This window comes from Euleptes europaea, chromosome 6 (genome assembly GCF_029931775.1).
Source record: "Euleptes europaea isolate rEulEur1 chromosome 6, rEulEur1.hap1, whole genome shotgun sequence".
Lineage (NCBI taxonomy): Eukaryota > Metazoa > Chordata > Lepidosauria > Squamata > Sphaerodactylidae > Euleptes > Euleptes europaea.
Window position 1 is genome coordinate 90255257 of NC_079317.1, and position 18471 is coordinate 90273727.

The 18471-nt window shown below is 43.9% G+C and overlaps 1 protein-coding gene across 1 annotated transcript in view; it reads right to left on the reverse strand.

Moving 5' to 3' along the window:
• SLC22A18 (solute carrier family 22 member 18) overlaps nucleotides 1-18471 on the reverse strand; it is a 108625-nt gene that overhangs the window by 10067 nt on the left and 80087 nt on the right. The window contains exon 9 of the mRNA XM_056850725.1: nucleotides 9172-9273. Coding sequence (XP_056706703.1) covers nucleotides 9172-9273 — 102 coding nt within the window. The remainder of the gene's footprint in view (nucleotides 1-9171; nucleotides 9274-18471) is intronic.

Genomic DNA, 18471 nt, shown 5'->3' on the forward strand with positions numbered 1-18471 from the left:
TCTGACAAAATAGTTGGTAGAATTGTCCAGTCTTTCAGTGTCTTGGAATAAGACCCTGTGTCCTGTTTGTGTCAGTCCATGTTCAGCCACTGCTGATTTCTCAGGTTGGCCAAGTCTGCAGTATCTTTCATGTTCTTTTATCCTTGTTTGTATGCTGCGTTTTGTGGTCCCGATGTAAACTTCTCCACAGCTGCAAGGTATACGATATACTCCTGCAGAGGTGAGGGGGTCTCTTTTGTCTTTTGCTGATCGTAGCATTTGTTGTATTTTCTTGGTGGGTTTAAACACTGTTTGTAGGTTATGTTTTTTCAAAAGTTTCTCCATCCTATCAGTGACTCCTTTAATAAATGGCAAGAATACCTTTCCTATGGGAGACTGTTTTTCTTGAGTTTTCTGATTTTTGTTTGGTTTAATGGCCCTTCTGATTTCATTCTTGGAGTAGCCGTTTGCTAGCAGTGCGTGATTTAGATGATTAGTTTCTTCCTTGAGAAACTGTGGTTCACAGATCCGTCTTGCACGGTCCATTAATGTTTTGATTATTCCTCTTTTCTGTCGGGGGTGGTGGTTGGAGTTTTTGTGTAAGTAGCGATCTGTGTGAGTTGGTTTCCGGTAGACCTTGTGACCTAACTGAAGGTTTGTTTTACGGAAGACAAGGGTATCAAGAAATCAAGACAAGGGTATCTTCAATCTGACAGACCGACAACTCTCACCTGAAGAAACTTCCATCTTAGCTAAGGGAGGAAACTTTGCAGTCACTCCCACCCAAATTCCAGTGGAAGACATCATTGCAAATGTAGAATCTGCCATTCGTAATCTACCTGAAGAAGATGCTGAGGAAATAAGAGGAGAGACAGCAAGAATTCTACGAAAAGCAAAGCCCCCTGCTAGCAATATAACACGCAAGGAGAGAAACGCCATCAAGACCCTCAATGCAGATCCAGAAATCATGATTCTACCAGCTGACAAAGGCAATGCCACAGTGATCATGAAAACAGAAGAATACAAAAAGAAGATTGAGGAACTTCTGGACCCTGCCACGTACAAAAAACTAAAACGAGATCCAACTTGCAAAATTACCAGGAAAACTAGCATTCTGATCAAGAATTCCACTCTTCATCCCGACACACACAGAAAACTATGCAAGACTGAAGCACAACCACCACGATTATATGGACTACCTAAAATTCATAAGGATTCCGTTCCACTCCGACCCATCGTGAGTGCCATTGGTTCCCCAACATATGAATTAGCTAAATATTTGACCACCCTCCTACAGGACCACATTGGAAAAACCACTTCTTACATCAAAGATTCAACTCACTTCATCAACAAAATCAGTCCGTTAAGACTCAATCCAAAGGATATATTAATCAGTTTTGATGTTGTATCCCTCTTTACCAAGGTTCCAGTAAAAGACACAATCTCATTGATTAACCAGATTTTTCCAGAAGATATAACAGCCTTATTTCACCATTGTTTGACAACAAGTTATTTCCTATGGGATCAAGAATTTTATGAACAGATTGATGGAGTAGCTATGGGAAGTCCACTCAGTCCAGTAATAGCAAACTTTTACATGGAATATTTTGAAAAGACAGCATTAGAATCAGCACCTTACAAACCTACAGTCTGGTTCAGGTTCGTAGATGATACATTTACCATTTGGAGCCATGGTGAAGAAAAATTAATGGACTTTCTAAACCATCTTAATAATATCCATCCAAACATTCAGTTTACCATGGAAAAGGAAATTGAGGGTAAACTCCCATTTCTTGATACCCTTGTCTTCCGTAAAACAAACCTTCAGTTAGGTCACAAGGTCTACCGGAAACCAACTCACACAGATCGCTACTTACACAAAAACTCCAACCACCACCCCCGACAGAAAAGAGGAATAATCAAAACATTAATGGACCGTGCAAGACGGATCTGTGAACCACAGTTTCTCAAGGAAGAAACTAATCATCTAAATCACGCACTGCTAGCAAACGGCTACTCCAAGAATGAAATCAGAAGGGCCATTAAACCAAACAAAAATCAGAAAACTCAAGAAAAACAGTCTCCCATAGGAAAGGTATTCTTGCCATTTATTAAAGGAGTCACTGATAGGATGGAGAAACTTTTGAAAAAACATAACCTACAAACAGTGTTTAAACCCACCAAGAAAATACAACAAATGCTACGATCAGCAAAAGACAAAAGAGACCCCCTCACCTCTGCAGGAGTATATCGTATACCTTGCAGCTGTGGAGAAGTTTACATCGGGACCACAAAACGCAGCATACAAACAAGGATAAAAGAACATGAAAGATACTGCAGACTTGGCCAACCTGAGAAATCAGCAGTGGCTGAACATGGACTGACACAAACAGGACACAGGGTCTTATTCCAAGACACTGAAAGACTGGACAATTCTACCAACTATTTTGTCAGATTGCACAGAGAAGCCATTGAAATTCATAAACATCAGCACAACTTTAACAGAAAAGAGGAGAGTTTAAGAATGAATAAGGCTTGGCTTCCTGCCCTGAAAAACCTCCAGACAAAGACAACATTCAACAATAGCCATACAGATTAGCTTTGGATTACACACATTAACAGATCACTTCAGGATACAATGGTTCCATATTAACATACCATACCCTCATTAGCACATTATCTTGATACTTACAGGGCAATACTTTTGCAGGACAATACTCAGCTCAAACCCAACCCCTTTCTGACTATATATTACTCTTCCTACACCCTTGACACTGAGAGACACTGTCCTTCAGTGTTACTACTCTGAAGATGCCTGCCACAGTTGCTGGCGAAACGTCAGGAAAGAAAATTCCAAGACCACGGTTACACAGCCCGGATAACCTACAAGAACCAACCCTTTTTATGTTTAACAAAAGGTCCTTAGCAAAAAAAAATAATAATTCACAGGACCTCTCTGAAAGGAGTTATAGCCTGGAATGCAAATGAATGCCCGTAGGGTAGGGTTGCCAACCTCCAGGTGGTAGATGGAGATCTCCCGCTATTACAACTGATCTCCAGCCAGTAGAGATCAGTTCCCCTGGAGAAAATGGCCGCTTTGGCAATTGGACTCTATGGCATTGAGGTTCTTCCTCTCCCCAAACCCTGCTCTCCTCAGGCTCTGCTCCAAAACCTCACGCTGTTGGTGAAGAAGGACCTGGCAACCCTAGTGATGGGGTTTGCAACTGGTATGAACCTGGATTTGGAGGGTTTGCTTTACTGGGGGAGGCAGGTTACCCCTTCCTTCACCTTTGATTTCCTTGGTAAAGCTCTTTTTTGTTACAAGGGGAAATGGCCTGGCTCAGCCTGAGAAGATAACGTGGAGGCAGGGAGATCTACATCTGCCACACTGAGTTCCTTCAAGGAAGGGCAGGATAAAAATCATAGAATCAAAGAGTTGGAAGGGACCACCAGGGTCATAAGAACATAAGAAAGGCCATGCTGGATCAGACCAGTTGCAAGGCCCATCAAGTCCAGCAGTCTGTTCACACAGTGGCCAACCAGGTGTCTCTAGGAAGCCCCCAAACAAGACAACTGCAGCAGCATTATCCCTCCTGTGTTCCATAGCACCTAATATATTCGGCATGCTCCTCTGATCCTGGAGAGAATAGGTATGCATCATGACTAGTAACCATTTTTACTAGTAGCCATGAATACCCCTCTCCTCCATGATCATGTCCACTCCCCTCTTAAAGCCTTCCAAGTTGGCAGCCATCACCCCATCCTGGGGCAGGGAATTCCACAATTTAACTATGCGTTGTGTGAAGAAATACTTCCTTTTATCTGTTTTGAATCTCTCACCCTCCAGCTTCAGCAGATGACCCATGTTCCGGTATTATGAGAGAGGGAGAAAAGCTGCTTCCTGTCCACTCTCTCCATACCGTGCATAATTTTATAGACCTCTATCATGTATCCCCTTAACCGCCTTCTTCCGCTCCCCATCTAGCCATCTAGCCATCTTGTCCAACCCCATGCACAAAGCAGGAAAATGTAAAAGCAAAGGAAAGGAAAGAAAGAGAAAGAGAGAGCGAAAGCTCTGGATGCGGAGTATTCCAGCAAATCTGGAGCTACTTCAAATGAAATGCTTATGGATGTTACATATGAATGCTTAGGACCAAACTAAGGAAAAATGCACTCATGATACATCATTCCTGAAGTGGGCATTTTATTTTTGTTTACTTCTTGTCTTTGAAATACAAAGAAGTGGGTATCAAGAAAAACATCAACCCCTTCCCCCCCACAAACACATGTATTTATAAGAGGCAAAACACTAAAAATGCAAGCAGGCAAAGTTGAAATATGACAAGCTTGTTTTTTGTACCCCAGCGTTGTAATACAGTGCAAATCTCTCTGTCTTGTTTGAAGTAGCCCTCCAGCCAATGAGACAGAGGCCTTAGTCAGGATCCAGACTCTTGTTCCAGGTTAGGGTTGCCAGGTCCCTCTTTGCCACCAGCGGGAATTTTTTGGGGCAGAGCCCGGGGAAGGCGGGGTTTGGGGAGGGGAGGGACTTCAATGCCATAGAGTCCAATTGCCAAAGTGGCCATTTTCTCCAGGGGAACTGATCTCTACTGGCTGGAGATCAGTTGTAATAGCGGGAGATCTCCAGCTGGTACCTGAGGTTATTCAAAATCTGACCCAGAAAAGCTCTAACATCAATAGTTGCAAAATAAAACACACAACTATATTGTGCACAGACCACAACAACATAGATTTAAATATGCTCAATCCATATACAAAAATAGTTTCTGATTATTGTCGAAGGCTTTCACGGTCAGAGTTCATTGGTTCTTGTAGGTTATCCAGGCTGTGTAACCGTGGTCTTGGTATTTTCTTTCCTGACGTTTCGCCAGCAGCTGTGGCAGGCATCTTCAGAGGCGAAACGTCAGGAAAGAAAATACCAAGACCACGGTTACACAGCCCGGATAACCTACAAGAACCAATAGTTTCTGATTGTTCATAATGCTCAGTCCTTCCAACTAGTAAATATATTTCTTTTCCTCATGTAGGTTGTGGGTAAGTATTCTTCTCCAAAAAAGGAAAGATCTGGAGAGGTAGAGGAAGACGCCCATTTCAACTTTTCTTCAGTTCCACTTCATGGACCTATTATATTTGTTTCTTATTGCATATTGGAGAATCCCTTCGCAACCGTCTTTCACAGGTTCCTACCCAGGATGTATATGGATTGAGCATATTTAAGTGTATGTTGTTATGGTCTGTCCACAATATAGTTGTGTGTTTTATTCTGCAACTATTGATATTAGAGCTTTTCTGGGTCAGATCTTGAATAACTGGCTGTGTACACAGAAGTGTCAACTTTGTATCAGTACCTGGAGGTTGGCAACCCTATTCCAGGTTCAAGGAAGTGAGAATGTAGGCTGAGGAAGTGGCACTGGAAACATTGGCTGGAGCTGGAATATGACCAGGCCATTGGATTTCAGGAAGGGCACTTGGCTGAACTCTGCTAACTCTGATTTGAGACTTGAGGCACAGTCTTAATTGCCTCTCTCTATTGTCTCTCACTTTTCTTCATCAACTCTCTAAACCTTTGCAGGGTTTCTTTTCAGACCAACTGGTCTCTCTGTTAATTTTAGCTCAGCATGTTCTGGCATCCAATGAAAGGAAGTGGTTAGTACAAAAATGTAACTTGAGACCTTTGTTCAATCTCCCCCGTCACAGAAAATCTCACAGCACATAAAAACCTTTTAATGTCAGCAGATCTATAAACTGCAAGCTTAGTTCAGACAGGGTCTTTCCTGATGATCAGGCCAAGTTGCGTCAAGGCAGCTTTTCCCTAGAAAGAGCTCCAACGCACGAACCGCCCCCAGAGGATGTTATTTTTTTGACAGCTCTTTGAACAGACAACTTGTAAATGCATTTGTCTTGCCAACAGGACTGCAGCTGCATTTTCTTATGAATAGCCAACACAGGAAACAATCTCTGGTTCTTTTCCTACAAGGCCCATGCGACTGGGCTGTCCCAGAAACCTGTTAACAAAAACCGCAGGTGGACTCTGAACTATATTCCAGGGTGAAAACTTTTCCCAATACAATGGATTCATTTGGATGGAGAATTCTTCCATCCCTCATACCTTTATTTGCACTGATTTCTAGCCAAGCAGAGCTACCTTCATTTCTGAGTTGCAGTAACATCAGTTTGCCATGTCACCCAAAAAGGCAAATTCTGTTGAATGCTAACCTCCATACATAGGGTTGGAATGGAGTTTGAGGAAGCAATTTCTCCTTTTCTCACATAGTCCCTATCAAACCTCCCTGCCTCAGGATGTGGTGATGGCTACCAACTTGGAAGGCTTTAAGAGGGGAGTGGACATGTTCATGGAGGAGACGGGTATTCATGGCTACTAATTAAAATGGATACTAGTCATGATGCATACCTATTCTTTCCAGGATCAGAGGAGCATGCCAAATATATCAGGTGCTGTGGAACACAGGCAGGCTGCTGTAGTCATCATGTTTGGGGGCTTCCTAGAGGCACCTGGTTGGCTACTGTGTGAACAGACTGCTGGACTTGATGGGCCTTGGTCTGACCCAGCATGACTTTTCTTATGTTCTTATGCCTTATGAACTAAAGGTCACTGATGAGGGTCAGAGGACCCAACAGAGTACAACACTATGCAGAATGGAGGGGACTGCAGGAAGGAGGGGAGAATAGGCTGAGCAGAGCTCATGCAAGAATGAGGAGAGTGATTATGGCCTGTTCCTTGTTTTTGCTGCAGTCTCCTGCAGTGCTTTATGGCATATTGCTGTGGAGAATGTGACCTTCAGCAAGTGTTTCTGGGGGGGCACAGGTGTTTGTTGGAGAGAACAAAGGTGGTAAACATTGCTTTCCTCAAACTAGCACTGTTTTGGGGTTGCCAACCTCTAAGTGGGACCCGGAGATCTCCAGATGCCAGAGATCAGTTCCCCTGGAGAACATGGCTTCTTTGAAGGGTGGACCTGATGGCAGTATACCCCCTGAGGTCTCCAGGGATCTCCAGGAATCACTCAGCCCTGAGTTGACAAGCCCTAACTGTCATGGAAGTTTGCTTCAATGCCATCATTTGAAAGCACAATTTAAAGTGGATTTATAAACAAGGGTTTGTAGTTAGCAATAACCAGTATTGCTGGATTTTGACAGCTCAGAAGCCTATGGTTGTCACAGTCTGGTATGAGAATGTGCAGAGGAGAGGGGAGAAGGAACCCATGAGACAATTCTGCATTGTTGAATAAATTCAGATCATTAAAACTGAGCCACAGTAGTGTGACTAGATGTACTCCCACCCCTACAATGTTAGGCAAACAGCACAAGTTTGATTACTCTTCTTTAATGGCTGCTTTTTATGAGCTCTTCCTACCAACACATTTGGAAATAACTGAGCAACGGTATTCCAAGTGCTCTGATGTAAACTGTTTTAAAAATATTGTTTATTGTAAGATTTATATTTGAAACATTTCAATACCCCCAGCTTTTCTATAACCTCCCTCCCTTTCCTTTCCCACACCCTCCCTCTCTACTAACGCAAGCTTTTGTAAAATTCCTTCTGAGATGTATAAATGAGTTCATCCATCTTGTTTGTACAAAGACAGATGCATCTGCTGTTAAGATTCTGGATGGCACAGAAATGTGGTAGACCTTTTCTTAGGGCCCAAACTTGACGTGATTTAAAAAATGCCATGAGGGCCTGACAGGCTGAAGAACTCTTGTTAACCCTCTCCTCCATGCCTTTTCAAGCGTGAAAATGGTTGCGCGCGCACACACACAAACACACATTTGTTTTAGCATTTGAAAAGGCACGGGATGTGGGAAACAAGAACACCTCAGCTCACCATACTGCCCGCATGGCACTTTTAAATAACTTTAAAATGGTGGTGGCCCCACAAGTCAGACCCATGGATACCATCATGTCTAGTTTGGCCCTTGGTCATAACAGCAACACCCATGGAAGAGAATGGATATAGCATGAACTGAAGAGTCCAGAGGAGTCCAGAGTATTGTCACTGCACCTTCATCCTGGTCATCTAATCAATCTGCAGTCTTCTCCCTCCCCAAGGTCCTACAGAAGTCTATGCTATCTGCAGCCAAATGGCAGAAGAATCTCGAACCCAATCACTAATTTCAGCCCCCAATGATTGCCCAGTGGAGTTCCTCTTTGGGGAGGATGACATCAGGTTTTTACAGTTCTCTTAGCTTCTGTCACAAAAGAGAGATCAGTACATGCCACAAATGGTTTTCTAGAACTACTCGATAGAACTCTGGAGCCAGAGCTTTTTGTCATCCAGCTGCTGACCTTTTCTAATCCAGAACTATGAGTTTGGAATCAACCAACCACCATGCAGCACCTGCTCCAAATGAGGATGAGGAAAGACAATCAGCATAACATTTTCATTGTTACTTCATAATTTCATTATTATTCCCAAGAATGACTGTATCCTGTCTGGACATGACTATATGGTTTGGAACTCTATTCAGATTTATCCTGAATGAACTGATGCTGTCTTAAAAGTTCAAAAAATTAATTCCCACTAGCTTTCAAATAAGTATTCTGAGCCAACTCAGGCTCTGTTTTGGTATTTGGTAGAACAATATGTTGCTCAGAATTCAGAAGACAAAAGCAAATTATGTGATAACATCAAACAATAAACAGACGTGTTTGGATTTTTGAACTCTACTTAGCTTCAGAAAAGTGACCAAGGACTAGTTAACTCGTGTATATTCAACAACTGATAACTGCAACACCAATGGATGGATTGTTGCACATGTGAATAAACTAACACTAACATCATATGGCACAGATATTCTAGAATTATCATCTCAAATTACCTCAAACTCAATACATAATATATATCTCTTGGATCCAGACTAGATGTTTCAGCAGGGCAAGGATTTCTACTCACACAGGGCAATTTCCCGACTCTCTCCTCTAGTGGTAGTCCAAAATGCTACCGAAAATCTTGCTCTCGGAGGAAAGGGAATCCTCAGGAACAAGATTCAAGGGGGCATTTCAGGCTACCACAGCAGGGGCGGGGAAGGAGGCAGGAAAATCATGAATGGAAATCCTTGTGCCCATGGAAACATTACTTGATCCAACCCTATAGCTGCAAGTCATCAGGTCTTCAACTGTAGCATGACCAAGTGTAACCTAATGTGAGAACTTACCATAGCAAGGCCCACTCCACTGAAGACAGAGACACTCAGCATAAGCAAGGTCCGCTCTGTATAGTGACTAGTTAATTGTCCAATTACTAGACCCTGGAAAACCTATGAAGGAGAGAACAGATACACAGACAAAGTCAAATACTCTGGTGATTTAAAGGTCAAAATATAAGCCAAAACTGAAAAACAGTGCTGTATCTATGGTGGCTTCCACACAGAGGATTCATGTCATACTCCCCAGGATTCACTTCATGCTCCCCACCAAACAGCAGTGTTTTGGAAGGCTTCCTCACGACGTTGTACAGCTGCCCGCCTTCCTCATTTTCCTGGGTATGCTGTATTTTTCCTAAACCTTCTTTGCTACAATCTTTCCTGAAATATCATACTCGAAATGCATTTGGGTTCCCTGCCCACATCCAGTGCCATGTCCTCTTTCATTTCCTCTCGCACATCCCATTCCCCCGCCCCGCCTCTGCTGAGCTTTCTGCCTTTTTTAAAAAAATCAGCAGTCGGTATATCCCTGTCACAGCATTACACTGTCATGACATAGCTACTGGCGGCTGGCAGGGGGGAACGGAAAGGGGGAAAAACAGAGTATCTGCTGATCCCTGCATACAGAGATGCCATCCCTACTGCAAACTCCTCTACATTTGCAGCAGCAATTGCCATTGTGGGTATTATGTATGCGTGGGCGATACACAAGACCGGAGACGGAGTTCCAACAGCAACTGCTTTATTAGGTGAACAAGAACAGAACTGGAGAACTGTGCGACAACCCCTGCTTATATGCCCGCTTGGCCCACACAGGGCCACGCCCCCCAAGTCCGTGATTGGGCGGCTGCAACCCCTTGAGCCAATTAGAACACACAAGCGCAGGAGCCTGGAGAGGCTCCGAGCTCAACATGATTCCAGCTTCCCACTGCATACATAACAGTGGGGAAGCAACCTATTACTTCTTTGGAGGAAGTGCCAACAAGTCACAGCCAAGTTATGGCAACCCCTTAGAGTTTCAAGGCAAGAGACTAATGGCGGTGGTTTTCCATTGCCTGTCCCATGACTGTTAAAAAGGTGAAGGTAGTCCCCTGTGCAACCACCGGGTCATTACTGACCCATGGATGACATCACATCCTGACGTTTACTAGGCAGACTATGTTTACGGGGTGGTTTACCATTGTGTTCCCCAGTTATCTACACTCTACCCCCAGCAAGCTGGGTACTCATTTTACCGACCTCGGAAGGGTGGAAGGCTGAGTCAACCTTGAGCTGGTTACCTGAAACTGACTTCCGTCATGATCGAACTCAGGTCATGAGCAGAGCTTTTGACTGCAGTACCGCAGCTTACCCCTCTGGGCCACGGGGCTCTCTCCCATGACTGTTACCAACCTAAAAAAAGTGACTTTATATTAATATTTTTGCCTTCGTTTTTCCTTTTGATGCATGGGGCTAGGGATTTAATGAGACTGAAAGCCTAACAAAACATTACACCCAAGTAATGAGAAGCAGGTGGCCCCTTTTAAACTTCAGAGGAAAGCTGTTTTAAGAGAAGGAAACAGGGAAGAATTATGTGTGTAAGAGAGAGACAGTGTGAGTGAGTGTGAGTGCTACTTCTCCACTTCAAATTACTCTCCAAGCCATTATGTTTTCCCCTCCACTGATTCTAAATGCATGGCTGAAGGGGGGCTTTTTTGAGCAAAGAAGTGACTGGCGAGAGAAGGGTTAAGCGTTCTCCTGGTTCCTGCACTAAATTCTGCAAATCAGCTTATTCTCTAAACACCTCTGGAAGCTTCTCCCTCTAATTAAAGCTATCAGAGTTCTTCTACCTTTGCAAGAAACATTTAGTTAGGCTTCAGACACCTTAAGGGGCTTTATTTATTTATTGAAAATAAGAACACCCTGCATTCTAGCCTAGCAGAGCTACTGAGGCAGCAGCCAATTCTCTGCAATTAAAGCAATAAAACACATCAGTCAGTAACAAAGAAGCAGTAAAACAGCACCAGCCAGATTAAAATGCCTCAAAAAGGCCAGTTGCAGAAGGATCAATAACACAATATAATAATATTACCAAAAAACCCAGTTCAGGGGGGCAGATATAACAATCAGGAGGAAGAGAAAGGGGGGGGGGATCAAGGCAAGCTCTAATCTCCAGAAAAGAGCTTGAAATAAGGTTGCCAGATCCCTCTTCACCACCGGTGGGAGGTTTTTTGGGGGGAGCCTGAGGAGGGCGAGGTTTGGGGAGGGGAGGGACTTCAATGCCATACTGTCCAGTTGCCAAAGTGGCCATTTTCTCCAGGTGAATTGATCTCTACTGGCTGGAGATCAGTTGTAATAGCAGGAGATCTCCACCTAGTACCTGGAGGTTGGCAACCCTAGCTTAAAAGCACCTCACAATCCCACTGCTTCAGAGATGGTTGTGGCTTTGAGCAATGTTGGGCTGGGAACCACATGGAAGGCTTTTTGAGCTCTTTGGAGGAACGACAACAGATACAGTAAGGTATAAGAAAGATGTAGGCAAGCTGGAACGTGTCCAGAGGAGGGCAGCAAAGATGGTGAGGGGTCTGGAGACCAAGTCCTATGAGGAAAGGTTGAAGGAGCTGGGTATGTTTAGCCTGAAGAGGAGAAGACTGAGAGGGGATATGATAACCATCTTCAAGTACTTGAAGTGCTGTCATATAGAAGAGGGTGCCGAGTTGTTTTCTGTTGCCCCAAAGGGTCGGACCAGAACCAACGGGTTGAAATTAAATCCAAAGAGTTTCTGTCTAGACATTAGGAAGAATTTTCTAACAGTTAGAGCAGTTCCTCAGTGGAAAAGGCTTCCTCAGGAGGTGGTGAGCTCTCCTTTCCTGGAGGTTTTTAAGAGGAGGTTAGATGGCCATCTGTCAGCAATCCTGATTCTGTGACTTTAGTCAGGTGATGAGAGGGAGGGCATCTTGGCCATCTTCTGGTCACTTTGGGTGTGGGGTGGGAGGTAGTTGTGAGTTTCCTGCATTGTGCAGGGGTTGGACTAGATGACCCTGGTGGTCCCTTCCAACTCTTTGATTCTATGATCTTCTGTGGGGTGTGCCATTTCATTATACGTCAATTATGCTGCTTTTGGTTTAATTAGATCCTCCCCCTTGAGATCCCTAGACAAACATGCTAGCCTCGATAGATACAGCTAGAGTTCAAAGGGCAGATGCCTGTGCTAGCCAAGCCTTTGGGGTAATATGATGTAAAGGACAGCAGAGGCCGTGGGAAACTTCCTGGTTGCTCCCGCCTGTGTTTGTTGCATGGAATTTAGTTGCACAAGTCTGTGTTGCCACACTTTGGGGGTGTTGTAATCAGTGACTGATGAGAAACACCACTCCCCTCTCGTGTGTTCGCATCTTTTTGGGAGCCTTTATTTTTAAAGTTTCGTTACATTTTTAACATTAAAACAAATCACTTGAAGCTGTACACTCCTCTGCCACATGACACTAGGGTATCCAGGTCCCTTTTCCCCATCGGCGGGAGGTTTTTGGGGCGGAGCCTGAGGGGGCAGGGTTTCGGGAGCAGAGGGACTTCAATGCCATAGAGTCCAATTGCCAAAGCGGCCATTTTCTCCAGGTGAACCAACCTCTATCGGCTGGAGATCAGTTGTAATAGCAGGAAATCTCCAGGTAATACGTGGAGGTTGGCAACCCTACTTGACCCCAGTGAATCCTTCTTATCCAATGATGTTTATTGGGGGAGTGGAGGTTCTAAATGGTGAACAACAACAGGGCATGTCTATATTTTGAGGATTTTCCACCTGGAAATATGCAAATAATACCTCACAAATGTGCAAAGAGCACCTATTAATTGTTTGTGGACTACGCCATCTCCCTCCGCCATACTTCAGTCCTACTTTAGTCAAAATGGCACCATAACTATCCAACTACAGCACACCTGTTCCTTTCTGCCACTAGTTGTACATACAGAGGATATGAACTTTTATTAACGGGATCCCAGAAATGGCTCCAGTACAATCAAGCCCCCATCTTTGAGTGACTGTGCAGAGAGAACTTTCCACAGCAGAGCAGTCCATGCTGTCTGAAGGTGAGTGCCTGTATATATACAGGTATATGTCTGTTGGAAGGAGATGGAGGGGAAGTGGGCACAGTGGATGCTCGGCACACTGCAATTACCTCTGCATGGGCAAAACATGGTGCGGAAAGGAGCCAGGTGACCCAACCAGCTAGCAAATGAAGAATATAGAAATGCAAAGCCAAGTCTGTGAATCGAGTGGGTGAGGATCCACAGCTATCATTTATCTAATCTGTGTGCAGACTCCAAGGCTATGACTGTGGGCACAGCGGCTTCAGGAAGGGCAATGAACAGGGGAGAAGAGGCTTGCAAGGCAGATATGAGAATGATGTAGCACTATCTTGTGGTTGCCAGCTCTTCTGATCAGCACTGAATCTCCCAGTGGGAATCAGGCCCAGGGCCCAGAGGAAGGACAATGTTCCAAGTCCTGGGAGATCTGTGCGATTCACACCAGTCCTGATTTTCAGGCTTCAGTACAGGTATAATTGAGCCATCAGATTATTGACCATTCCAAGACAACTACCTAACCTTTTGTGGCAACTGGAAAACCATGAACAATTGCTGAGGTCTAATCATTACCTTCCCTTGGCTGCAGAGGATTTTCTATTGATCTGCTTTACCATCATGTTCCAGGGCAATGAGAAGTCAATCCAGTTTTATAAAATGCTAATAAAATAGAGAAGTGGATGGAAGCAGGGAAAGAGATAGCAAGAAAACAGACAAGAAAGTGACAAGAATATACTTTTGTTTAAATACTAAAGGAAGTGGTTAGGGAATCAAGAAGATCCCGCTTCCCCCAAAATAAGCTAGGCAGAGGTGAAGAAAAGTTAAGCTTATCCCTAGTTTTGCAATCCATCTCCTAATTCATCAGTGAAAGTCATGCACCTCTGCTTGCTGGATTCTGCCTGCCACTATCACATAGAGTGTTGCTATATGTGGATCTCTGATCTAGCTAAACATTTCTTACATTCTTTTGTCTCATGCTGACCAGCACCTGGTTCTGAGACAGTACTTTGGAAGTAAAAAGTCTTCCACCATTCAGTAGTCCTTACCGGGGGTGGGGGGGGAACCAATGCTTTAACTGGAGAGCATTGCATAGTGGTGCTGGAAACTTAGGGTTGCATTTACACAATGTCAGGTGCTAAATTTCCTGTCCTCAATACACTCTTTCACCTTTTTTGGAAAGAGAGCAGTCCAAGACCTCGACTAGAAAGAGAGCAGTCCAAGACCTCAACTAGAAAGAGAGCAGTCCAAGACCTCAACTAGAAAGAGAGCAGTCCAAGACCACAACTAGAGTACTGTGTTCAGTTTTGGGCACCACTCAACTAGAAAGAGAGCAGTCCAAGACCTCAACTAGAAAGAGAGCAGTCCAAGACCTCAACTAGAGTACTGTGTTCAGTTTTGGGCACCACAATTTAAGAAAGATGTAGACAAGCTGGAATGTGTCCAGAGGAGGGCAACAAAGATGGTGAGGGGTCTGGAGACCAAGTCCTATGAGGAAAGGTTGAAGGAGCTGGGTATGTTTAGCCTGAAGGGGAGAAGACTGAGAGGGGATATGATAACCATGTTCAAGTACTTGAAGGGCTGTTATGACGCACCCCCCTTTCAACCACTTCAATATCCCACTCACTCAGCCCAGCCGTATATGCTGAGGGGAAAAGCGTTGGCCTGAGTATGTTTATGAGGAGATTACTTCTTTCTCCTCCAGTCCCACACCCGTATTTACCTCAGTGAGAAATAGGAGACAAGAGGCTTTTCAACTTAAACAGAGAAAACAGGGAAGTTTATTAAAGAGAACTCACAGAGGTTGGTTTTCAAGAAAAGGCAGAAATTTGGAGGGAAAACTCAAGTCAGATTTATATACACAAGATTGCTTCAGAGAAATAGCTTAGATGTTTCCTTCACTCAAGTTGAAGTATGATTCTAAGCATGTTTGCATGTGCCTGAAAGGAATGGTACACATTTTTCCTGCTCTGCAAAGCCCTCACTCACATCAGCCCCATTTTCCCACCACCAGGCTGTCATGGATATGATTTCCCCAACATGGGGCTACGGCAGGGCTTGCCGCATTAAAAAAAAAAAAATCAGTACGTGACATCACACGATAAAAATCAATTGCCACTTTCGTATTTCTGTTCCAAATTTTATTCTCTGAATTCCCACTTCTCATTAAAAAAACAACAACAACACTCTAGCCCTTAGAATTGTAGATATAAGAGGAAAGATGCAGGCAGATTTTGTTCTGATTGGCTGGGAAATAATGGGGAGAAGCTGTAAGATAGTGAGTGGAGTGCTATATGTCGCCTATAACCATTTATTGCCGCTTGTCTATTTCAAATTCTAATAGAACCATTATAGCACTATAGCGCATGCGTAGACAACAAAAAAGGTTGATGAGTCGCCACAGCATCCATGATGACCACAACCTGAGAGCTAATGAGGATCTGCTGCAGAGCATACATGGAAAAATCAGAGAAAGAGCAGAAGAAAGTGTGCAGAAAAGTACTGTGTGTGCTATTGCCGATGCGCTTGCCTTTGCAGTGGCAATTAAAGCAATGTGGAGAATCCTTGCCGTGTAGAAGCAGCCACAGTCTGCTGATGCCGATGCTAGCCATTCATCAGCCCCGACGCCACACTGTTCAGTTAGCATCTCTCAAGCCTCTACAGTTGCCTTCTGGTAATCTCTGATAAATATATTGGGTCTCTCTCCTTACTTCATCACAATTCAGTTGTAGAAGCCTTTTGGCCTTGGGTGACAGGGAAGGCTCTATAACAGTGGTTCCCAAAGTGGGCAGTACCACCCCCTGTGGGGCGGTAGGATTACCTAGGGGGGCACTAATAGGCAAGGGGGCAGCAGGGGGCGCTAGAGGTGGGCCCCTTCAACTGTGTTTTTCACTAATTTACAATAGATCAAGCTATGGCACCATGCTGGCAAATTTGGTGGAAACTATCAGAATTTATTTCCCAGACTTTGAAGAGCTGGTACCACTGGATCAAGTTCATCAGTTCTGTTGAATAAATCTCAACCAAAACATTTTAATTTGATTTTGAATAGATGTGCAACTAATTGTTACTGTTTTGAAATTTTATTGTTATTATCTTCTTTAGTGAGTCATGCAAACCCCTATTTTGAATAATGCACAGGATAGGGGGCACTGGGGTGGACTTTGTGGAACCAAGGGGGCAGTGGCCCAAATAGTTTGGGAACCACTGCTCTATAATTAGGCAAGATTAGGCAATCTCAGGTGGTGGATTTTTTTTTGGGGGGGGGAGCAGCCTTCTCCACGGCCACCACCATTTTCTTGTCCCCACCGTTGGCCCCATGCACATCTCTTCCTATTAATGCTCTTCTCAAACTTCCAGTTGCCTCAAGAGTTCAGGGAGCCTTGCTAGGTATGTGTGGCTTGCTACACTATTTTATGATACATGGGGATTGTGTGTGGGGGGAGGAGAATCAGTTGCTCTTCCTCTGATTTCTGGGAAGAACATGAAGTTCACTTGATTTCATCACTGTTATGACAAATAAAGTTGGTTACACATTACAATTATGGAGTTTTTTTTTGAAAACCCCTGTTTTGAATCATTGTTCAAGAATTCATGATTACCACACACCATGGATGGATGGATACACCTTCTTAGATGGATACACCTTCTTAGCGCATGGCAAGGGGCAAATGGAAAACTACCAGGCTAGGGTAGGGCTGTCACCTTTATTTTTCCACCACACTATCCTCACAGTGGCTTATGATACAACGGCTTACTATACAATGTAATAGCATGTAACATCACAACCCAGCTAAAGTCCCCCCAAATGAAGTTCTCTTTCATGGTACCTCATAGAAGAAAACGTGTGGACCTGTTAAATTCTGCTTGGTATACCCATGAAAAGGGAGTTTGGATTAAAGTTAGAAACTCTCCTCACAAACTACCACCGTCACAAGAGGCCTCATTAGCCTTTGCATGTAAATAAAACCGCACAAACCAAAAAGGATTTATCAAGTTTCTAGGTTCATAGGAACTAAAAGGGAATTGTGTGGTGAACTCTCAGACAGCTTATACGTTTTCATTCACACACCCCAACAGTAACTGGAAAAGGAGAGGAAATAGGAGACAGTGCTACAAGCAAGACCACAGAACGATTACTACCTAATAGCCAAACCTTGGCCTGTGGCCATTTTATCATAATTCTATGCCATTATATGGGATGAGACAGAATAATGTCTTGTCGGAATCAGGCTGGACATGTTCTAATGCAGACTCATACTCTGGAACCATCATTAGCACAATGTGACAAGTAACTTTTCATGGAGGGTGGTTAAGTATTGCCAAGTGTATCAAACACTTCTTCAGAAGTGAGTGCTCACATTTTGCAGCTTTCCGTTTCATCGAATGGGACCTCAAAGAACTGCTGTAAATGACAGGTACAGGTACAGCTGGGCTGAACTGGCAGCTCCTATGAATCATCCAGCCGGTATTACATTAAGGGGTGGAGGTTACATCAGTTTGCCAGGTATTTTATGACTCAGCAGCATACACCCCAAACCTGTCTATTTCAGTTGAAGTCTGTGTTACCCAGACTTTTCTAATTGATCCACATAAAGACAGCCCCAGACTTTTGATACCTTGAAAAGCAACTTAGAACTGTGAAAGGTGTGCCTGGAGCCTCTTTTGCCAAGTATCACTTCAGCCCACAATCTTTATCCATCTTCTTCAGTCTAATATAAGGGTTTGGATGTCAGAGATACTCAATGCACACTCCTTCTCCTCATTGCTCTGATCCACAATTAGCTAACAATAACAACAATGATCACTGGCAGATGATTTCAAGAACAGGCAAAAATATTATAATAATGCCTATTGTACGTGCGTGTGAAATGCTGTCAAGTTGCAGCCGACTTATGGCGACCCCATAGGGTTTTCTAGGCAAGCGATTAAGCAGAGGTGGTTTGCCATTGCCTTCCACTGTCTTTCTTGGTGGTCTCCCATCCAAGTACCAACCTTGCTTAGCTTCCAAGATCTGACAAGATCAGGCTATACAATACCATTCCACGTCCCAATAATGCCTGTTAAATCTCATTCTCCTCTCCCAAGCTGGCCCCTCTTGTCTCATGCTTCCACTGGAAGAGTGGTTTAGGGGTGAACACATGAAGCTGCCTTATACTGCTTCAGACCACTGGTCCATCAAAATCAGTATTGTCTACTCAGACTGGCAGCAGCTTTCCAGGGTCTCAGGCAGAGGTCTTTGCCATCACCTACAACCTG